The 24,381-nt window shown below is 41.0% G+C and overlaps 1 protein-coding gene across 1 annotated transcript in view; it reads right to left on the bottom strand.

Annotated features, from left to right (window-relative positions):
• The window catches only part of TTBK2 (tau tubulin kinase 2), a gene marked incomplete at both ends in the record, with an annotated part of 75,237 nt that overhangs the window by 24,768 nt on the left and 26,088 nt on the right, over positions 1-24,381 (bottom strand). The window contains 6 exons of the mRNA XM_080707478.1: positions 3,069-3,194; positions 6,128-6,220; positions 7,699-7,764; positions 12,378-12,482; positions 14,262-14,402; positions 17,249-17,322. Of these exons, the coding sequence (XP_080563604.1) occupies positions 3,069-3,194; positions 6,128-6,220; positions 7,699-7,764; positions 12,378-12,482; positions 14,262-14,402; positions 17,249-17,322 (605 nt within the window). The remainder of the gene's footprint in view (positions 1-3,068; positions 3,195-6,127; positions 6,221-7,698; positions 7,765-12,377; positions 12,483-14,261; positions 14,403-17,248; positions 17,323-24,381) is intronic.

The raw sequence follows: 24,381 nt of genomic DNA, 5'->3' as shown, positions 1-24,381 counted from the left end.
AACTCCAAAGACTGGAGAAGTTAACATCTGAGTTGGGCTTTCAATGGCACCAGACAAGCAGTGTTAAGAAAAATAAGCATTAGGGGAGGGTATGATGGGAGAGGGGCTGCTAGTCCTATTTGACTGGATCAAGGGGCACCTAAGAGGTGGATTTCTTAAGTATATGTGAATTAAAGGAGAGGAGGCCAAAGAGAACTCTCATATTTCTCTTCATCTCCACTTACTTATCCCCAAGCCAAGGCCACCATCATCTCTTGCCTCCTGGTCACAAGAGAAGATTCACTCCTTCTGCCCCTAATGCCTTTAGAATTGGGCCAGTATGATTTACGGTTTGTACACCTGGATGTATGACAAGATCAGTCACTTTCAGAACTGAACCTAAAACCCCTAAAGCAATCATCCACACTTGTTCTTTTCATGATGACTATAAAGGTCAAGTATTGAAGTTGGCAGTGTCAAAATATGGGTAGAGCCTAGATGCTCAAGATACCACTTGAGAGGTACCTGGAAGAGCCAGTCAATTCAGCTAGAATGTTATGTGATCAAGAAATAAACCTCCATTGTGTTAAGATTAATTTTTTTTGCAGTACTGGGAATGAAACCCAGGGGCTTTCTACCTCTGGGCTATACTCTCAGACCTATTTTATACTTCATTTGGAAACAGGGTCTCACTAAGTTGCTGAGAGCCTCACTAAGTAGCTGAGGCTGGCTTCAAACCTGTGTGATCCTCCTGTCTCAGCTTCCCAAGCGTGGGGATTACAGGTGTGCGCCACCATGCCTGGCTGTCTTTTTTATTTTTTAAACAGGGTCTCAGTGAGTTGTGAAGGGCCTAAGTAGCTGAGGCTGTCCCCACACTGCAATTCTCCTGTCTCAACCTCCCAAATGCTGGGATTACAAACATGTACCATCACACCCGGCTTTTATTCTTTATTTAGAAACAGGGTCTATCTGAGTTGCAAAAAGCCTCATTAAGTAGCTGAGACTGTCCGCAAACTGATCCTGCCTCAGCCTCCCAAATGCTGTAATTATAAAGTGTGCATTGGCTCAACCTATAACAATACCTACCCAAATAGATTTTAATTCTCTTTTGCCTCATTTGAATGCAGACAACTGCAAAGTAATCCTTTTAAAACATAAATCGGAGCCGGGCGTGGTGGCGCACCCTTGTAATCCCAGCATTTGGGAGGCTGAGACTGGATGATCGCGGCTCGCAGACAGCCTCAGCTACTTAGTGAGGCCCTCTGCAACTCAGTGAGACCCTGTTTCAAAATAAGGAATAAAAAATTGGGCAGGGGGTGTAGCTTGGAGGTCAAATGCCTCTGGGTTCCACCCCCAAATCTGAAAAAAAAAAAAAAAAAAAAACCAAAAAAACCCAAAAAACAAAACAACTACAAAAAAACATAAATTGGAGCTGGACATGGTGATGCACATGTGTAATCCCAGTATTTGGGAGGCTGAGAGAGGAGGATCGAAGGTTTAAAGCCCACCTCAGCATTTTATAAGGCCCTTAGCAACTTAAAAGGACCCTGTTTCCAAATAAGAAATAAAAAGGGCTGGGGATGTAGCTTGGAACTGAAATTACCCTAGGTTCAATTGCAGCACTACACACACACACACATACACACACACACACACACACACACACACACACACACTCCCAAACCCCACAAATTGGATCAACATCAACATGCCTGAAACGTTTCATCCTCCTGTATGAATCTCCCAAAGTACTACAATTATAGTAATTTGTCACTGTGCTCAGCTGAATTCTCTACATTTTAGAAAATATATATAAAATTTAATATGAGACATTCCAAAATAGAGTCAAGTACAATGTATATTCTTAATTTACTAGTTATACTGCAAATGCCATATAGGAAAAAATACAAGCTCACCACTTATGGTGTCTAAAAACCCAAATTCTATGTTGCTGTTCTGCTTTATATTCTGTTTATATCTTATACAAAACTGCAATTTCATAGAGATATATTTACTATCTGTAAATAAATTCATTGTGCTATAAATACTCCTAATCTCTTGACTGAACATTGATAACACTTTAGAATTTAAAACTTAGATTAAGCCGGGAGTGGTGGCTCATGCTTGTAATCCCCGCGCCTGGGAGGCGGAGACAGGAGGATCGCACAGGTTCGAAGCCAGCCTTGCTGGCTTAAGAGACCCTGTTTCCAAATAAAAAAATATATAAAATAGGTCTGGGAGTGTAGCCCGGAGGTAGAAGCATTTCCAGGAACCCTAGTACCACCAAAAAAAAAAAAAAAAAGAAATGAAAAAAAAACCCTTAGATTAATAGGCAGTATATTGTCCTTTGTAGATAAAATGATAAACTAAAATATATATATATATATGTGTGTATATATATATATATATAATACATTATTAGTCTATTTGTAGCTTCATTTATGTTTCCAGTGTTAGCAATTATTTTGCACTAAGCCCTGACCAAGTTCTCCCTGAGAATAACAGAACCCTCTGAAATACAACTGATTGGAGTTTGGATGCGATTTGTGGTTGACCTAGTGGAGCCTTAAAAGGCCTCATTAGCTAATGCTCTAGGGGAATGAGTCATTGACCACAGACAAAATGGAGCCAATTATATTCACTGACTGTTATCCCATAGCATATTAACACATGAGAGGCAGTCCCCAAGCTTGCCAGATATATTACCTAGTTGTACATTTCCTTCTGGACAATAGGTTAGCTGTACAATTTATATAATTTGAACAATCATCAGTTCAATCAGTTTACTAAGTGGATCACATCAGAAATAGAATGTGTTACATAAAAAACAAACCTAAAACTCCTAGTTTATCTAGAACACACACACACACACACACACACACACACACACACACACACACACCCCCTCTCAGCTAATTTCACGTTTCCACACACACACCCTCTCAGCTAATTTCACGTTTCCCCCACTGCAATAAAACAGTACAATTCTAAGGTTTCCCATACTTACTTGTAATACCCTTGAAACTACAATGGGTAAAGGCAGAGACTGATAGAGAAAGAATTAACCACAGACTCACAAAGATGGTTACCTGGTAGTCTGGCTTTGTAAAATAATCCAAAGACGAGATATGATCCAAAAAGATGCTAAATTCCGGAGGGAGATGTTTCAGCATAAGCCTATGGTCATACCTCTCCTTAATGGAGCCTACTTGCTCCTGGGAAATAAAGAGAAAAGAAACCAAAGTCAATTTTCATTGGCAGCTATGCATTAAAAGCACTGCAATAAAAGTCTCAAGAGAATGAGATAGTGCATAATTAAGTATAAAGCAAGAACTGGGTTCTTAATAACAGCTTAACTGCCTAGTGCTTTAAAGGAAAAGAAAACTATAATGCAGAACCAAAAGAGTAACACAGAGTTCTGAATCAGTGAGCTTGATAATACCTAAAAGAGAATCTTAGATATCGTCTACGTGTGTGTGTGTGTGTGTGTGTGTGTGTGTTAGCTACTGGAGATCGAACCCAGAGGCATTCTACCTCCAAGATATACCACCAGCCCTGACTTATTCTTTCCTCTCTCTCTCTCTCTCTCTCCGTCTCTCTCTCTCTCCGTCTCTCTCTCTCCGTCTCTCTCTCTCTCTCTCTCTCTCTCTCTCTCTCTCTCTCTCTCTCAGTACTACTGAGAATAGAGCCAAGGAATATTCTATCTCTGAGGTACATAGCCATCCCTATTTATTTATTTATTTATTTATTTATTTTTGCAGTATTTATTTATTTATTTATTTATTTATTTATTTATTTATTTATTTATTTTTGCAGTACTGGGGGTGAAACCCAGAGGCATTCTACCTCCGAGATATACCTCCAACCCTATTTTTTATTCTTTATCTTGAAACAGGGCCTCACTAAGAAGCTGAGGCTGGCTGTGAACCAAGATCCTCCTGTCTCAGCCTCCTAAATGCTGGGATTACAAGCATGTGCCACCATGCCTGGTTTATTCTTTATTTTGAAACTAGGTCTCACTAACTTGCAAGAGACTATACTAAGTAGCTGAGCCTGGCTTCGAACTGTCAATTCTGTCTCATCCTCCCAAGTCACTGGGATTGCAAGCGTGTGCCACCATACCTGTGTTAGTTTAACATGTGTTAGTTTTGATATCAAACAATATAATGTGCCAGATGTGGTGGTGCACACTTGTAATCCCAGTACTTGGGAAGCTGAAACAGGAGGACTGCAGGTTCACGAACAGTCTCAGCAACCTTGTGAGGCCCTCCACAATTTATAGGGAGACTGTTTTAAAATAAAAATAAAATAGGAGTCGAGTTGGTGATACATGTTTACAATCCCAGTAATTGGGAGGATAAGATAGGAGGATCCCAGGTTCAAGAACAGCCTTAAAAAGTAGTGAGACTATCATCAACCTAGGAAGACACTGTTTCCAAAGAAGAAATAAAATAGGTCCAGGAGTGTAGCTCTGAGACAGAACATCCCTGGGTTCAATTCTCAGTACCAAACAAACATAATATGTAAAGTAACAATTGAAAACTAAAAGCTCACTTGGTTTGGAGGTCTCAGCTACTTAGCAAAGCCCTTCACAACTCAGTGAGACCCTGTTTCAAAAATGAAAAAGACAGGTTAGGCGTGGTGGCACACGCTTGTAATCCCAGCATTCAGGAGGCTGAGACCGAAGGATTGAAGTTTGCGAACAGCCTCAGCTACTTAGTGAGGCCCTCTGCAACTTTGTGAGACGTTTCAAAATAAAGAATAAAAAATAGGGTAGGAGGTGTAGCTCAGAGATTGAATGCCCCTGGATTCCATGTCCAGACCCAGCAAAATAAAATGAAATAAAATAAAATAATAAAAAGAGCCAGGCATGGTGGGTGGCGCATGCTTGTAATCCCAGCATTCGGGAGGCTGAGACTAAAGGATCACGGTTTTTTTTTTTTTTTTTTTTGGTGGTACTGGGGTTCCTGGAAGCCCTTCTACCTCCGGGCTACACTCCCAGACCTATTTTTACATTTTTTTTTAAATTTTGGAAACAGGGTCTCCTAAGCCAGCGCGCATGGCTGGCTTCGAACCTGCGTGATCCTCCTGTCTCTGCCTCCCAAGCGCGGGGATTACAAGCGTGCGCCACCACGTCCGGCGAGGATCACGGTTTTTTTAATTTTTTATTTTTTGGTGGCACTGGGGCTCCTGGAAACCCTTCTCCAGATTACACTCACAGACCTATTTTTATACTTTTTATTTGGAAACAGGGTCTCTTAAGCCAGCGCAGCTGGCATTGAACCTGCGCAATCCTCCTGTCTCTGCCTCCCAAGCGCGAGGATTACAAGCATGCGCCACCACGTCCGGCTAGTCGTTACAGTTTTTGAAACAGGTCTCACTGAGTTGCGAATTGCCTCACCAAGTAGCTGAGGCTAAGTAGTTGAGGTTGTCCGTGAACTGCGATCCTCTGGTCTCTGCCTCCCGAATGCTGGGATATCAAGCATGCACCACCATGCCGGGCTAGTATATTTCGTTTTGTAAAATTCAAATTAAATCTAGTGGGGCATTGTGGTGAACGCTTGTAATCTCAGTATTTGGGAAGCTCAAAGGTTCAAAGCCAGCCTCAATTACTTAGGCTCTCAGCAACTTAGTGAAATCCTATTTCCAAATAAAATATAAAAGAGGTCTGAGAGTATAGCCCAGAGGTAGTGTAGTCCCTGGGTTCCATCCCCAGTATCACAAAAAGTAAATTAAATTAAATCTATGGTTTGACAGAAGAAAAAAAAACCTTGTACAAATTAATGAGGTAATTTGTGATACTTATATATATGTATACATGGCATAATGTTAATAAGTATATTTTCTTTTTTTAGGTGTGTGTGGTACTGGGGATGGGACCCAGGGTCATTCTACCTCTGAGCTACAACCCCAGCCCTATTTTTTACTCTTTATTTTGAAATAGGGTCATTGAATTGCAAAGGGCCTCACTGAGTAGCTGAGGCTGATCATGAACTGTGATCTTCCTATCTCAGCCTCCCAAATTCTGGGATTACAAGCGTGCCCACCACGCCTAGCTAGTAAGTATATTTTCAACAAAAATGCTTAGTATGGAGAAAACTTTTATTCTTTCTTATACCAAAATTGATATTACTGTTTCCAAAATTACCTTGTCCTTTATTTTTCTCCAAGGCAGCTGACCAACCACAAACTCTACCAACATGTAGAATAAGGACCAAAGATCATCATGTCTTCCCATTTCCTTGAAAAACAAAACAGAATTCAGTCGCATTACATGCCAGCCCTCTGAATGCATCCCGTTGTTTACAGCTAACCATTTCTTCCATCTTAGGAGGCCTAAAACCCAAGTGTACGTCCCATAAATTATCTAATGTCCTCTCTATGTGCACAGGCTCAAAACAGGGTCGAAGGCTGGAAGAAAGAGGCATGTTTCATTTATCAAAAGAATCTTTTTTAAAAAAAGTTTATTTTCTTTAATTAATTAACTTCTTTGTGTTTGGTACTAGGGATTTATCTGAGCTACAACCCCTGCCCCATTTTATTCTTTATTTTGAAACAGGGTCTCACTAAGTAGCTGAGACTGGCTTTGAACCCGTGATTCTACTGTCTCAGCCTCCTAAGTATTGGAATTACAAGTGTGGGAAACCTTTTAAAATTAGACAAGCAACTCTGGAGGTTCCCTGGCTGCACGGCAGTGTCATCACATAAACCAGCAATCCTGTGGCTGTTACTTTACTGTGCATTCATTCCACAGTTCAGGTGTGTTGAAAGGAGAAAAGATAAAGAACCACAGATTCTGCATACTGTCAAATTCCTCTACCAAGGTTAGTGAACAAAAAATAATAAATAGCACCGGGCGTGGTGGCACACGCTTGTAATCCCTGCGCTTGGGAGGCGGAGACAGAAGGATCGCGCTGGTTCGAAGCCAGCAGTGCTGGTTTAAGAGACCCTGTTTCCAAATAAAAATATAAAATAGGTCTGGGAGTGTAGCCTGGAGGTAGAAGGGCTTCCAGGAACCCCAGTACCACCAAAATAAATAAATAAATAAATAAATAAATAAAAATAATAATAATAAACAGGTAAAAAAGTAACTGTTAGAGCACCCCAGGATAGAAAGGCATTTATTTAGAAAAGATCACTCTAAATTTTTTAGAAAGTAGATAATATCTGAATAGTAGCTTTTTTTTTTTTTTTTTTTTTTTTTTGGTGGTACTGGGGATGAAACCCAGGGGCCTTCTACCTCTGGGCTATACTCCCAGACCTATTTTATATTTTATTTGGAAACAGGGTCTCTTAAACCAGCTGAGGCTGGCTTCGAACCTGTGCAATCCTCCTGTCTCAGCCTCCCAAGCGCGGGGATTACAAGCGTGCCCACCACACCCGGCTGAATAGTAGTTTTTTTGAAATGCTGTGTAGCCATTATTTCTGAATATGATTATCCTTATCTCAAAAAGAATATTGTAGCTGGGGATTACTGCCTATAATCCCAGTACTTGGGAGACAGAAGGATCACAGGTTTGAGGTCACCCTCAGGAATTTAGGCAGATCCTCAACTACTTCGTAAGATCCTATTTCAAAAATAAGTAAAAATAAGTGGGAGCGTAGCTCAGAGGTAGAAGTTTCCCAGGTTCAATCTCCAGCGTCAATGTAAAGAAATCAACCTGTCAAGCCATAAACATGCTAATGGGAACCAGATGTGACTCTGGCTCAGACACCTACCCTGTTCCGATGAGCATTGACTGATGCATAACGAACTGTTCCCCGAAAGCCTGCCACAGCTCGAGGCTACAACAAAGCCAAGAAAAGTAAGTCAACTTCAGACAGCAAGATTCATCACATCTGACCCCAGCAGTCAATGGGAGAATATGTGTATTACTGTTGTGATAAAACACTTTATTTTTTTATTCTATATTTTGGCTGGGACAGGGTCTCACCGAGTTGCAGAGGGCCTCACTAAGTAGCTGAGGCTGTCTGCGAACCCAGATTCTCCTGTCTCAGCCTCCCAAATGCTGGGATTACATGCGTGTGCCATCACGGCCGGCTTCTATTTTATAATTTTTTGTTTGGAAACAGGTTCTCATCTAAGTTGCTGAGAGCCTCACTAAGTAGCTGAGACTAGCTTAGAACCTATGCGATCCTCTTGTCGCAGCCTCCCAAGCGCGGGGATTACAAGCTTGCGCCACCACCCCTGGCTATAAAACACTATTTTTTTTTTTTTTTTTTTTTGCAGGTCTGGGGATGGAACCCAGGGGCATTTGATCTCCGAGCTACACCCCCTGCCCAATTTTTTATTCTTTATTTTGAAACCGGGTCTCACTGAGTTGTGGAGGGCCTAAGTAGCTGAGGCTGTCCGCGAACCGAGATCCTCAGGTCTCAGCCTCCCAAATGCTGGGATTACAAGCGTGCGCCACCACGCCCAGCTATAAAACACTATTTTAATTTCTTATTTGTTGTTGTTGTTTTTGTGGTACCAGGGATAGAACCCAGGGCGTTCTACTTTCGAGCTACACCCCAGACCGATTTTGTATTGTTTATTTTGAAACAGGGTCTGAGTTGCCTCAGCTACTTAGTGAGGCCCTCTGCAACTTAGTGAGACCCTGTTTCAAAATAAAGAATAAAATATAGGGCAGGGGGTGTATCTTGGAGGTCGAATGTCACTGGGTTCCATCCCCAGACCGGCAAAAAATAAATAAATAAATAAATAAATAAATAAATAAATAAATAAATAAAAATATAATAAAACATAAAAGTAGAAAAAGAAAATTGAAAAACTTGGCTGGGTGTAGTAGTATCCCCCTATAATCACAGAATTTTAGAGGCTGAGACAGGAGAATTGAAAGTTTGAGACTAGCCTCATAAATTTCCCAAGATTCTCGGCAACCTAGTGAGGACAAGCTGTTTCAAAATAAATAAATAATGCTGGGCATGGTGGCATAGTCTTGTAATCACAGTACTTGGGAGGCTGAGCCAGGAGGATCTCAGATTCATGGCCAACCTCTGTTATTTAGTAAGGCCCTCACATCTTAGTGAGACCCTGTTTCTTTTTCTTTTTCTTTTTCTTTTTTTGCAGGTCTAAGGATGGAACCCAGGGGCATTCGATCTCCGAAGCTACACCCCCTGCCCTTTTTTTTTTTATTCTTTATTTTGAAACAGGGTCTCACTAAGTTGCAGAGGGCCTCAGTAAGTAGCTGAGGCTGTCTGCAAACCATGATCCTCCTGTCTCAGTCAGGCTCCCTAATGCTGGGATTACAAGTATGTACCACCATGCCTGGCTTGTGAGACCCTACTTCAAATAGGGCTGGGGGTATAGCTGAGACATAATGCCCCTGGATTCCATCTTCAGTATCACATCCAAAAAAAGGGGGGGGGGGGCTAGGGATATAGCTTGGAGGTGGAATGCTGGAAAAAAGGAAGGGAGGGAGGGAGGGAAAATCCTGGACTAGGGCAGCTTCTTTGGTAGACCTCTTGCCTGGCATGCTCAAGGCCCTGGGTTTGGTCTCCTGACTTACAAGAATCATTTTGGTTGTACGCTATGTGGCCTAAAGGTAACCTAGTCCATGTGCTCATTTTGTAATCTATGTTTCATCCATTCTAGCTGGTTGTCTATTTCACTCCTTTTCTTAATTTCTTTCTCTTTAAATACTTGTTAAGACAACTGTTTTAGGGCTGGATGTGTAATCCCAGTACTTGGGAGGCTGAGAAAAGAGAATTGCAGATTCAAGGACAGTTTCAGCAAGTAATGAGACACTCATCAACCTAGCAAGACCCTGTTTCCAAATAAGAAATAAAATCAGTCTGAGAGCTGGGCGTGGTGGCTCATGCTTGTAATCGCAGCATTTGGAAGGCTGAGACTGGAGGATCACAGTTCCCGGACAGCCTCAGCTACGTAGTGAGGCACTCTGCAACTCAGTGAGACCCTGTTTCAAAATAAAGAATAAAATATTGGGCAGGAGGTGTAGCTCGGAGGTCGAATGCCTCTGGGTTCCATCCCCAGACCTGAAAAAAAAAAAAAAAAAGAAAAATCAGGCTGAGGTTTGGGCTGTAGCTTGAAGGTAGAATGCCTCTCGGTTCAGTCCCCAGCAACACACACACACACACACACACACACACACACACACACACACACCTGTTTTTAAAGTATTTTGTATGTACATAGGCATGGTTGGTGTATGCCTGTAATCCCAGTACTAGGGAGGCTGAGACATGAGGATCGCGTGGCTGAGGACAGTCTCAGTAAGTAATGAGACTCTCATCAATCCAGTGAGACTGTTTCAAAATTAAAAAAATAAAATAGGGCTGGGGGTATAGCTTGGAGGTAGAATGCCCCTGGGTTCAATCCTCAGTCCCCCCAAAAAATAAAAAAATAAAAATATTCTGTAATAACAAGTGTTAGTAATAAAGTTTCTCCAGTCTTTTCTTAGCTGCCATTTATTAGGAATCATAGTTAGTAGATCTCAATATTTCCCAAGATACCAGGACTAAGAGAAAGACCTAATATTTTCATTTGACTGATGACTCTGAGGTCAGATTTCTCTTTCTAGAGGAAGAATATCTAAGTGGATATATGAGTGCCACCCTTCAGAGGCTGTGCTTAATTACCTGACAGACCTCAGCTAACAAAACACTGTTTTGTAGTTTGCAATTCTGTCCAGTTATCTCCCTTCCTGAAACTGTCAGGATGAAAGTCTTCAGGCCTATTATCACACTCTGCAGGCCAGTCCCCTCCAGGTAACTGGCTCTAGACTTCTCCATGACAGACTCTAGTCAAGACAGAGCACAAGATTCTTTCCAATGATCAGTTCCCTTTACTTCTGCCATGGAAAGGTTGAAATCAGGGTAAACAGAGATCAACTGTTTAAAGAAATGCTGATGTAACTATGCTAAGGAATTACACCAAGCCAGGAAATTCAATCATTTTATTATTTAGTGCAGTAAAGAGAAACACAATTAGGAAAAACAATCATATATGCTAAGAATTCTAATTAATTCAAAGAGATTACCAGGAACACTGTTAGTGAAGTATAATGAGCTATAAAAACTTAGAAGTCGTAAGGATTAGTTCCACTTACTAGGAGGAAAGAAAAGTCCTAAGCATAGGCAGCTCTTAAGGGTAGAGCGGTGGCGCACACTGAAATTCCAGTACTTGGGAGGCTGAGAAGGATCAAAGATTCCAGGTCAGCCTTGCAACCTGGTGAGACCTTGTTTCAAAATATATTAAAAAAAGGAATGGGGGTATAACTTAGTAGCAGAATGCCTTCAGGTTCACTCTTCAGTACACACGCACACACATGCATACCCACATGTGTGCACACGTACACACACAACGTGTGTGCGCACACACACACACACACACACACACACACACACACACACAGCATTTTAGTGGTCATTCAAATATGTGGTTTCTTTACACTTCCCCAGTTAGTGGCAATTTAGCAATATCTATCAAAATTACAAATGTATAGATTCTCCTTGACCCAGCAATTTCACTTCTAGAAATTTAACTAAAAGATATATGTACATATTTTCAAAGATAGTGGATATACAGAGTCATTGATTATATCAGTGTTTGTGATAGCAAAAGAATGGTGGAACCTAAATGTTTGCCCATAGTTAAATGATTAATAGGTACAGTATATCCATATAATATATATAATGGATACTTTTTGTAACTGGAACAAGAGTGAGGAAGTTCCATGTACTGAGGTGAAAAGATCACCTAGATATACCGTATACTGTTAAGTGAGAAAAACAAAGGTACAGAATGTATATCTTTGTTTAATCAAAAAGGGAAAAATAAGAATATTCATTCATATCTGTTGCACGAACATATAGATTTTTTTTTGGTGGTGTGTGTGTGTGTGTGTGTGTGTGTGTGTGTGTGTGTGTGTGTGTGGTCCTGAGGTTCCTGGACACCCTTCAACCTCTGGGCTACACTCCCAGACCTATTTTATACTTTTTTTTTTTTTTTAATTTGGAAACAGGGTCTCTTAAGCCAGTGTGGCTGGCTTCAAACCTGCGCGATCCTCCTATCTCCGCCTCCCAAGTGCGGGGATTACAAATGTGCGCCACCACGCCTGGCCATATAAAAATTTTGGATGAATATATTTAAAAACTAGCAACAAAGCCAGGTGTGGTAGCACACAATTGTAATTCCAGAATCTGCCTCTGATGTACATTACTTTAAAGCCATAACTTTCAATGATAAAATGTATTAATTTTAATGTATAATGTAATCATGAAATCTATATGCCACTTCATAGGTAACATTCTTTTTCCTGGAGCTACATCCCCAGACGTAGATAATATCCATTCTGATACATAATTTGAATTTTTAAAAATACTATAAAACAGTAGGTTAAGTATCAATTATTTGATAGTAATACAGAAAATCTTACTGGTCTGACGTCACCACAGGAATTGGTAAATTGTCGAGCCAAGCCAAAATCAAGCATGTAACATTTCCTGCATGTACTAGGAAAGCGACCCATGGCGAAGTTTGACTAGAAAAAGAAAGAAAATGTACATATTCTTATAGTACTTAGTCCTAATATGTAACACTTCCTTTAGACCCTTAGTAAGACCCTATTAGCAACATAGTAAGGCCTTGACAGTGAGACCTTGTTTCAAAATAAAAATTAAAGCCTGGCGTGGTGGCGGTGGCGCACGCTTGTAATCCCAGCATTCGGGAGGCTGAGACCTGGAGGATCGCGGTTCGCGGACAGCCTCAGCTACTTAGGCCCTCTGCAACTCAGTGAGACCCGGTTTCAAAATAAAGAATAAAAAACAGGGCAGGGGGTGTAGCTCGGAGGTCAAATGCCCCTGGGTTCCATCCCTAGACCCGCAAAAAAAATAAATAAATAAAAAATAAATAAATAAATAAATAATAATAAATAAAAAATAAAAAGGGCTGTGGTTATAGTTCAGAGGCAAACGCCTCTGGCTTCAATCTCCAGTACCGCCAAAGGGGTGGGGTTACACGCAACACAACATTGATTTAACTAAATTTAGAAGCTCTAGTTCCTCGGCGTGTCATCATAGCTGCTTGGGAAGATGAGTGAGAGCCAGCTTCAGGAAGTTAGCAAGACTGCCCACACAAACAAAACTCAAAAGGTTCTAATTCAGTGCTTGCACCCCTGGGTTCAATCCCCAATACTATGAAGATATATAAAGAATTAAAGAATCAATCAATGTAATGTTAAATGGATAAGTAAGCAAGAGAATCTGTAACATATGATTCATCCACTTTTCAAAGCTTTTCTTTTAGGATATCAGCAACTTTGTGAGACCCTGTTTCCAAATAAAAAATAGGGATGAGGGTATAGCTCTAAGGTAGAATGCTCCTGGGTTCCATCCCCAGCACCACCAAAAAAAAAAGTATAAAGTTTTATCTCGAGACAGCGAATCCATCTTGAGTTTGTAATTGTCACTCTGTGTTGTTTTGTTTTTGTGATACTGGGGGTGGAAACAGGGCATTCTACAACTGAGCCATGTCCACAGCCCTTATTTTTGTTTGTTTGTTTATTTATTTATTTTAGTGGTACTGGGGGTGGAACCCAGGGGCTTTCTACCTTTGGGCTATACTCCCAGATCTATTTTATACTTTATTTGGAAACAGGGTGTCACTAAGTTGCTGAGAGCCTCACTCAGTAGCTGAGGCTGGCTTTGAACCTGTGCAATCCTCCTGTCTCAGCCTCCCAAGCACTGGGATTACAAGTGTGCACCACTATGCCCAGCTATTTCTGTTATTTTGAAATAGGGTCTCACTAAGTTGCTGAGGTTGGTCTTGAACCCAGGATCCACCTATCCCAGCCTCCAGGATCCCTTAGTACTGGGATTACAAGCAAGTACCACCGTGCTCAGCTTTGTAATTATCATTTTTTAAAAAACTAAGAGGTAAGTTACACTTTTGCTTTCAGGCCACTACAGAAATAAAAATGTTCCTTTATATTCAATTACAGCAAACACAGAACACTAAATTTGTAATTTATTGTGTCCATCATAACACTAATAGTACCAAACAAAATCCTTCTGTGCTTGAGTTAGAAAAGGACCTACAGCCGGGCGTGGTGGCGCACGCTTGTAATTCCCGTGCTTGGGAGGCTGAGACAGGAGGATCACACAGGTTCAAAGCCAGCCACAGCTACTTAGTGAGGCTATCAGCAACTTAGTGAGACCCTGTTTCCAAATAAAGTATAAAAATAGGTCTGGGAATATAGCCCTGAGGTAGAAAAGCCTCTGGGTTCCACCAAAAAAAAAAAAGAAAAAAGAAAAGGACCTACTGGTTTGATGTCTCGGTGCAAGAATCCCACAGAATGGATGCTTTCAATAGACTCCAGAATCTGTTTTCCCAGGCGAAGAGTAGTGCTAATGGTGAACGTGCCCCGGGACTGGCTCCGGCGAAGATCTGCCAGATTCCGACCCTGTGAAAACCAGATCAGCATTTTCTAATATGGCACTAAAACTGTTAGAAGACTAGAACATTACTCATTTTCTATTAAAAATGCAGCAACTTTTATAGACAGAAGAATAATTTCTTAGTAACTCAATTTATGATTCATGTTTCCCTTGATATCTGATGTCACAGCAAAAGACAGACTTGATTTTTTAAAAAGATACAAAATATATATACCCAAGCAGTAATTCATTATTACCTAGCACATACTCTCATACAAGCTACTTAAATTTCCTGCATCAGTTTCTTCATAAAATGAAGTAATAACACCCACCTCAAAGAATTTTATAAATATTAAAAAGATCCAAAGCTGGGTGTGGTGGCACACGCTTATAATCCCAGCAGTGTAGAGGCTGAGACTGGAGGATCACGGTTCGAGGACAGTCTCAGCTACTCAGTGAGCCTCTTTGCAACTCAGTGAGACCCTGTTTCAAAATAAAGAATAAGCTGGGTGTGGTGGTGCACACCTGTAATCCCAGCGCTTGGGAGGCTGAGACAGGAGGATCCCACAGGTTCAAAGCCAGCCTCAGCTACTTAGTGAGGCTCTCAGCAACTTAGTGAGACCCTGTTTCCAAATAAAGTATAAAATAGGTCTGGGAGTATAGCCCAGAGGTACAAAATCCCCTGGGTTCTAGCTCCAGTACCACCAAAAAAAAAAAAAAAAAAAAGAATAAAAAATAGGTCTGGGTGTAGATCAAAGGGGAGGGTAGAATGTCCCTGGATTCTATCCCCCGTACCACAAAAAATAAATAAATAAATAAATAAATAAATAAATAAATAAATAAGTAAATAAATAAAATTGGTCTAGGGGTGTAGCTCAGAGGTAGAATACTTCTGGGTTCTATTCCCAGCACAAAATAAAAAAGCCATGTAGAATCCAGCATATTATCCGGGCATGGTGGCGCATGCTTGTAATCCCAGTACTTGGGAGGCTGAGACCATATCGTGGAGGTTCAAAGCCAGCCTCAGCTACTTAGTGAGGCTCTCAGCAACTTAGTGAGACCCTGTTTCCAAATAAAATATAATACAGGTCTGGGAGTATAGCCCAAAGGTAGAAAGCCCCTGGGTTCCACCCCCAGTACCACAAAACAAAAACAAACAACAACAATAAAAAAAAAACAACCATACATACATACAGTCCATCAAGTTAAACCCACTCAAATTACAAACCCCCTTAGCTTCAGGCTCTCCATTTGCAAAATGGGGGTGAAACTTGTCTTCTCCCCATGAGAAGCAAGTAAGATTTATAATAAATCCAGACAGAAATGATAAAATAACAATTATAGTATTGGCCAATGTAAGAGAAAGTATAAAATAGGTCTGGGAGTATAGCCCAGAGGTACAAAATCCTCTGGGTTCTTATCCCCAGTACCACCAAAAAAAAAAAGGTCCATTTTTTTCCCCCAGTACTGGGGATTTTACCTCTAAGCTACACCCCCAGCCCTATTTTTTTATTTTTATTTTTATTTTTGCAGTACTGAGGATTTGAACCCAGGGTCATTCTACTTCCGAGCGACACCCCCAGCCCTATTTTTTATTCTTTATTTTGAAACAGGGTCTCACTGAGTTGCAAAGGGCCTATGTAGCTGAGGCTGTGTGAGAACCAAGATCCTCCTGTCTCAGCCTCCTGAATGCTGGGATTACAAGTGTGCGCCACCATGCCTGGCTAGCAGGGTCCATACTAATGAACTAAAAAGGTATAGGGATAGCTGCTTCAAGAAATAAGATGACGCTGGTTTAAGAGATAATTCAAAAAGACTTTAAAGCAACAGTCTGCATGGTCAGTATCTTTAGGCCTAAATCAAATGCTGAAGGACAGCCGAGGAAAATAACAACACAAAGCCTCTGGCCAGGTGTGGTGGTGCAAGCCACACTTGAGAGGCGAAGGCAGGAGGAGCACAGGGCTGAGGTCAGTCTCAGCACGTAGCAAAATTCATGGCAAACGAGAGACTCTGCTTCAAGGTAACGAGTGTCCACAGATCTGAGGGTGTAGCTGGAAGGCAGGATGCTCCTAGATTCAGTCTTCATAAACACACAGCCTTCTAATGAGAAGAGGAAGCACGGGAGGCATTTAGGCCAGAATCCATGTTCCTGAAATCGCTGCCATGTAGGTAAGTTGGAAGAAATAAAGAAACCAAATGCCCCAAACAAGATGCGCTAAAGATGAAGGCTAATCTGAGACTGTGAGGTTAAGCAGCAAGGTGAACCATGACTTAAACTCTAGGGGTCACTACACAGTGGGGGTGCATGCAGTGGCAGCGGCATCTCAGTCTCCCCACAAGCATCACTCCCATGCTCCCTGTCTAAACTCCTTCCCCCTGTTCCCTCTACCCAACTCCACACCCACATAAAGGAGAGGGACCAGAGCTGTGTTAATGATAGAGAAAGAAAAACGGCTTTTACTCCATATCTCAACTAAAGCTTAAATGTTTAATTAATGACACTAGAGAGCCTAAATGGGGAACTGGAATGCATAAGGTGACAAAGATGGAAAGGGAAGGAATAGGAACAGGGCAAGACTCACATATTACACAGTCCAGGCTGGGATTAAAAACTGAAAACAACAAGCAGGGAGATGTAGTTTAACTAAAATACCTATCAAGGACAACCATTTCCCTCTTTGGAAAATCTGTGTCAATATATCAAGTCTATTTAAGTAAAGTCTCAAATGTACAGTGTAAAACTACTGACATGATACCAACAATGTTGTCATTTTTATTCATATATACTATAACTAAGTCATTCATGGATACGATAATTAAGTACTTTGATCAAAATTAAAATATGTTGAGATATATTTTCAAAGTAACCTACCTGTAACTGCATGACCACATAGTTGAATCGATCATTCCTCCCACAGCCAATAAATCTACAAACATGGTCTTTTCCTGGATAAAAAAAAAAGGGGGGGGGGACAGAAAAAACAATGGGAAAGGATATACTATGGTTTCTCTTCTAAAATCAATAATTTGATTTTTCTGTAAAGTATTTATGATTTAATATGCCTTGAAATTAACAATAAAAAATTTATATTAGTAAAAATTTTTACCCATCCCCAGGTTTTGTACTGTTCCTTATATAGTCAGATAAGTATTTGTTGAATTAATAGGTAAACAAATAAATAAGGGAAAATAAATTATATTTAGAAAGAAAAAAAAGTGGGATACAGTGGCACAGAACTAAAATCCCAGTACTTTGGAGCTGCAACAAAATGAAAACAGGTTCAAGGCCAGGCTCAGCAACTTGGTGAAACCCTGTTTTAAAACAGGAAAAGGACTAAGGGTCTCAGAGGTAGAATGCCCTTGGGTTCCATCTCCAGTACCAGGAAAGAAAAAATGAAAAAGTTAAAGTCATTTCAGAACAACCTGCCAAGATAAAATATATTATGAAAGCACAGAGTAGCAACAAATAACATTAGAAATATAAACATAAATATTAGCCTGCGTGGTGGCGCACACTTATAATCCCAGTATTTGGGAGGCTTAGACAGGAGGATCAAGGTTTGTGGACAACCTCAGCTACTTAGTGAGACCCTCTACAACTCAGTGAGACTGTTTCAAAGTAAAGAATAATTTGGCCGGGCGTGGTGGCACACGCTTGTAATCCCCGCACGTGGGAGGCAGAGACAGGAGGATCGCGCAGGTTTGAAGCCAGCCGCCCGCACGCTGGCTTAAGAGACCCTGTTTCCAAATTAAAAAAAATGTAAAGATAGGTCTGGGAGTGTAGCTCGGAGGTAGAAGGGCTTCCAGGAACCCCAGTACCACCAAAAAACAAACAAACAAACAAACAAACAAAAAAAAAGTAAAGAATAATTTAAAAAAAATAGGCCTAGGGGGTGCAGCTCAGAGGTAGAATGCCCTGGTTTCTACCTCCAGTGCTACACACACACAAAAGGAAAGAATTTCTAGAAAAGCCGGGCATGGTGGTGCATCCCTGTAGTCCCTGTATTTGGGAGGCTGAGACAAGAGGACTGGAGGATCACAGGTTCAAGGACAGCCTCAGCAAATAGTGACACTCATTAACCTAGTAAGACCCAGTTTCCAAATGAAAATAAAATAGGCTGGGGTGTAGCTCAGAGGTAGCGTGTCCCTGAGAAAGGAGGGAAGAATGAAATCAAGAAGGAAGGACGTTAGTTAGTTACTTGGGCATGGTGGCACATACTGTAATCTCAGTACTTGGGAAACCGAGACACAACAATCGCAGGTTCGAGGCCAGCAAACAGTAACTTAGAGAGACATTTATTTATTTATTTATTTATTTATTTATTTATTTATTTCATTTTATTTTTATGGTACTGTGGATTGAATCTAGGAACATTACACCTCTGAGCTATACAAAGCCCTATTTTTATTCTTTATTTTATTTTATGTGTGTGTGTGGGTCTGGAGATGGAACCCAGGGGCATTTGACCTCCAAGCTATACCCCCTGTCCTATTTTTTATTCTTTATTTTGAAACAGGGTCTCGCTAAATTGCAGAGGGCCTCACTAAGTAGCTGAGGCTGTCCGCGAACCGCGATCCTCTGGTCTCAGCCTACCGGATGCTGGGATTACAAGTATGCGCCACCACGCCCGGCTTATCCATCCATCCATCCATCTTCCTTCCTTCCTTCCTTCTATTTTTGGTGGTACTGGGGTTCCTGGAAGCCCTTCTACCTCTGGGCTATACTCCCAGACCTATTTTTTTTTTAATATTTTTATTTGGAAACAGGGTCTCTTAAACCAGAGCAGCTGGCTTCGAACCTGCGCGATCCTTCTGTCTCCACCTCCCAAGCGTGGGGATTACAAGCGTGCGCCACCATGCCCGGCTTATTCTTTATTTTGAAACAAGTTCTCACTAAGTTGTGGAGGGCCTTACAAGTTGCTGAGACTGGCCATGAACCTGGGATCCTCTTGTTTCAGCTCCCAAGTACTGGGATTACAAGTGTGCCACCATGCCTGTCTGAGATCTTGCTTTAAAATTAAATAAAGAAAAGGAAAATTTAAAAGCCTGCAGTATAGCTTGGAGGTTTAGCATACAGCCACTGGTTCAATCTCCAATATCACCCTCTCAAAAAAAAAAAGGGCATGCAAACATCCCCAAAAAGAACCAAGCCTGGTGAGTTTTACAGTTAGAAAAAGTCATCTGCCAGGAACACAGTGGATGACTGAAAGAACAGATAAGATGGTATTGGAGAAGGCGGCGGGCACCGGACCCTCAAGGACCTTGCGCTCCAGGATGACTCTGAACCAGATGTATAGGTCAGTGTTTCAAAACCAGATGAAACACTGTGAAACAGTGCAGTGGTGCACATCTGTAATCCCAGTACACGGGAGCCTGAGGCAGGAGGACTGCTAGTTTGAGGCCAGCATGAGTAACTTAGTGAGACCCTATTTCAAAATAAAACGGGCTGGAGGTATAGCTTGGGAGTAGAGGGCCTCTGGGCTCAACCTCTATTACCCACTCCCCCCACACAAAGTTATACCAAAGCACTAAGTATCTCTACCCTACTTCTAAAAAGAAAAACAACAAAACGTGAATAAACATAGATCCTTTACTGATAAATCAAAACATAGTCTGTAGAAATTTTTCTAGGATTCAAAAGTGTATCTTCATTGCTTTAAGCAAGAATTTAATGAGTTTTTGTCTCATACTTTATGGCATAGTATACTATTGCTCTTATATTTTATATATATATGCAATTAGTGAAACCACTTAATAAAGTTAGTTCAAGAAAAATGTACAAATTTTTGGAAGTATGGGGAAACTACAATTTAATTGAAACAGTAAATCTTCACTATCACTTAGTGTAAATCTTTTTTTTTTTTTTTTGCTACTGAGGATGGAACCCAGGGGCATTCTACCTTTGAGCTACACTCCCAGCCCCATTTTTTTTAACTCTTTATTTTGAAACAGGGTCTCACTGAGTTGCAGAGGGCCTCACTAAGTAACCTCGATCCTCCTGTCTTAGCTTCCCAAATGCTGGGATTATAAGCTTGTGCCACCATACCCGACTATTGTAATTCTTAAAAATAACTGTGTGTGTGTGTGTGTGTGTGTGTGTGTGTGTGTGTGTGTGTGTTTTACTGGGGATGGAACCCAAGGGGTGTTCTCTCTCTGAGCTACACCCCCAGCCCTATTTTTTATTCTTTATTTTGAAATATACTAAAATATCTTCTGGTATCTAACACAGTACCTGACAGAGTAAAATGGCTCAATACTTGTGAATGAAAAAATTTCAAATAATATAGTATGATGAGTTCTATAATATTATAGACAACTGCAATGAATAAAGAGAAGATTAAAAAAATTTTGTTTTTGAGGTTTCATAAATTAAATTGAGAGTTAAATAAATATATTTAAAATTTTTAAGAACACACCACTACCACCACCATCACCACCACCAGGTACTGGGGACTGAATCCATGTCCTTGTGCATGCTAGGCAAGTACTGTACTACTAAGCAACACCCCAGCCATTTTTAGTTTTTATTTTTCAAGACAGAGTCTCGCTAAATTGCCCAGGCCAGCCTCAAACTTGCAATTTCCCTACTTCAGCATCCAGAGTCACTGGTATCATAGGCCTGCACCACTGTGCCCAGGGAGAAGAGCATTCTAAGAGAAGAATACCCAGAACGTCATAAAGCATCTAAGCATCTATTTAAGATGATTAGACTGCCAGGCATGACGGTGCATACTTGAAATCCCAGTACTTGGGAAGCTGAGATCGCAGATTCTACTCCAGTCTCAGCAATGTGGTGAGGTCCTCCACACTTAGTGAGACCCTGTTTCAAAATAAAATAGTAAAATAGGGTTGGAGGTATAGATCACTGGTAGAGTGCCTCTGTGTCCCAACCCAAATGAGAGTGGATAAGCAATAATATGGAGTAGAGTAGTTCCCCAGTGTCCTTTGTGGAATTGGCTTCATGATATGATAATCTGAGGATTCTCAAATTTCTTATATAAAATGGCATAGTATTTGCATAAATTCTATATTCATCTTTCCATATAAATACTTTGAGCTACATCCTCTGCCCTTGTTAATTTTTTATTTTGAGACAGGGTCTTGCTAAATTGCCCAAGCTGGCCTGGAACTCGCCATCTTCCTGCCTTGCCTCCCAAGGAGCTGGGATTGTACAGGTCTCCTTTCCATTTGGTTGAATCTAAGAATGTGGAATCTTTGACCCATACCTGTCACTTAATTTCTAAATCCTTAGAATTTTCCTAAGTGTTAGGAATGTCCTTTGTTATTCATATAACTTTTTAATAACACTTGGTCAATAACACTTGACCCCAGGTTGGCCCCTAAATAGCTTTAGGATGTCATCAGACACAGGAAAAGACCAAGAGACTGGAGGGATATAAGAGGCTGTTCATTTGTGTACTTTGTTTTATTTATTTATTTTTGCGGGTCTGGGGATGTAATCCAGGGGCGTTCTACCTCTGAGCTACACCCCCTGCCCTATTTTTTATTCTTTATTTTGTAACAGGGTCTCACTGAATTGCGGAGGGCCTCACTAAGTAGCTGAGGCTGTCAGTAAACCATGATCCTCCGATCTCAGCCTCCTGAATGTTGGGATTACAAGCGTGCACCACCACGCCCTGCAAGTTGAAGGTCTTAATAAAAATCATTTATTAGAATTCAAAGAAAAGAAATTAAAGAATTAAAGAAAAGATTTCAAATTAATATATAAAAGACAGAACTAGGGATGTTGCTCAGTGGTACAGCGTTTGGCCAGCATGCTCAAGGCTCCTGCTCTATCTCCAACACCTCAACAAACAGAATGAAACAAACAGAAAACTAAAAGAAAAGAGACAGGACGAGAGAGGGCAAAGTGAAGGATCGTTCGCTTGAGGTAACCTGAAATGGTGGACGCAGCAAGGGGCTTGTCCCCTGATTTACCTGAGGAGCACGCAGCTGCAGTTAGAAATTTAAGTGTGGAGTTTAACAAAGGGTAAACATAGAGGGTAAAAGACCTCTATGTTGTCAATGGGGTAAGAGCTGGCTATAGAGAAATGATGCACAGTTTGGAAGAACTGAGCCAATGTCGGAATATCAACCTGGTAAGAATGAAAAAAGGAATCAGTAATGGCGCATGAGAAGGGAGGGAGGCAAGGAATTAAGTAAGCTGAGCAGGATGGCACACACTGTAATCCCAGTTATTTGGGGGCCTATGCAGAAGGAAGTTTAAGGCCAGTCTGGACAATATAAAAAGATCCCATCTCAAAACAAAAAATTAAGCAAAACAATTTCTTTTGTACTGGGATTACAGGTGTACTGGCAAGGAAAATGCTATTTTTGTGTGTGACAGGGGTGGGGGTAACTGGAATCCACAGGCACTCTACCTTTGAGCTATACTCCAGGCCCTTTTGTTTTGTTTTGTTTTAAAACAGGGTCTCATTAGTTGCTGTGGTTAGCCTTAAACCTGCAATCCTCCTATCTCGACCTCTCAAGTACTAAGACAACAGGCATGCACCACCATATCCGGCTGCAAAATAATTTCTAAAAACAAGGAAACCAGAGTAGGTTTTGCTTGAGGATATTGTTAATTCAAAATAACTGTTGTAGGGGTGTGGTGGTGCACGCTTGTAATCCCCGAGCTTGGGAGGTGGAGACAGGAGGATGGCGCAGGTTCGAAGCCAGCCTGGCTGGTTTAAGAGACCCTGTTTCCAAATAAAATATAAAATAGGTCTGGGAGTGTAGCCCAGAGGTAGAAGGGTTCCATTCCCAGTACCACAAAAAAGAAAAACAAAACAAAAAAAACTGTTGTAGAGGGAAGGAAAGCCAGAGAATCAGGTCATCAACCATAAAGTTAGGAAATAAGACCTAATGAATTGTTATTAAAAGTTTCAAGTAGAGCCTATAACCCTAGCTACTCTGGAGGCTGAGGAAGGAGGATCAAACGTTCAAGGCCAGCCTTTTGAACCTAGCAAGAGCCTCTCTCAAAATAAAAATAAGAAATAGGACTGAGGATGTAGCTCAGTGGTAGAGCATCATGAATTTAATCCCTAGTGCTGGAAGGAGACACACACACACACACACACACACACACACACACACACACACCCCGTACACCCCTCAACAGACTCCAGATCCCAGAATTACAACTAATTTTTATGGTAAACTGGGCAGTCTACTAGATCACATCTCGTTAACAGACAAACAAAAAGCCAGTCTTATTCTATGTGCCACTATGAACGATCTCTCTGTTCACAAAAATAGTGTTATTCAAGCCAGGTGTGGTGGTGCACATTTGTAATCCCAGCATCAGGAGGCTGAGATAGGACTGCAGTTCATGACCAGACTCAGCTACTTGGTGAGGCCCTTTGCAACTCAGTGAGACCCTGTTTCAAAATGAAGAATAAAAAAATAGGGCTGGGAGAGTAGCTTGGAGGTGGAATGTCCCTGGGTTCCATCCCCAGTATTGCAATAAATAAATAAATAAACAAAAATAGTGTTATTCAGCTTCATGCATAGAAGATAAGTCCAGAAATATTACATGAACAACTCAGAGTCCCTGGATAAATCATTTTATAAACTATTTTTTTTTTGCAGGTCTGAGTATCGCGGTTCACGGACAGCCTCAGCTACTTAGTGAGACCTCTGCAACTCAGTGAGACCCTGTTTCAAAATAAAGAATAAAAAATAGGGAGGGGGTGTAGCTTGGAGGTCAAATGCCCCTGAGTTCCATCCCCAAACCCGCAAAAAAAAAAAAAAAAAAAAAAAAACAAAGAAAGGCATCAGAAAATAATAGATATATGAACCTAATATCAGCACCTTTAAGCTATACCATGTTTGTTTGTCTGATTCCTAGAGGCTGTACGCATGTCAAAGGCAGCTCTGCCTCAGGCATATACTAAATACTCAATAAATATATAATAACAGGCCAATGAGTGAATGCCTGAGTTTAATATCATCTGTGTGTGTGAGGAGGTGCTAGGGATCAGACCCTAGGGCACTGCTACCCAG

Source organism: Muscardinus avellanarius, assembly GCF_963383645.1.
Source record: "Muscardinus avellanarius genome assembly, chromosome: 12".
In the NCBI taxonomy this organism is placed as follows: domain Eukaryota; kingdom Metazoa; phylum Chordata; class Mammalia; order Rodentia; family Gliridae; genus Muscardinus; species Muscardinus avellanarius.
The sequence above is the reverse complement of the archived record's forward strand: the minus strand, read 5'-3'. Positions and strand labels throughout refer to the sequence as shown.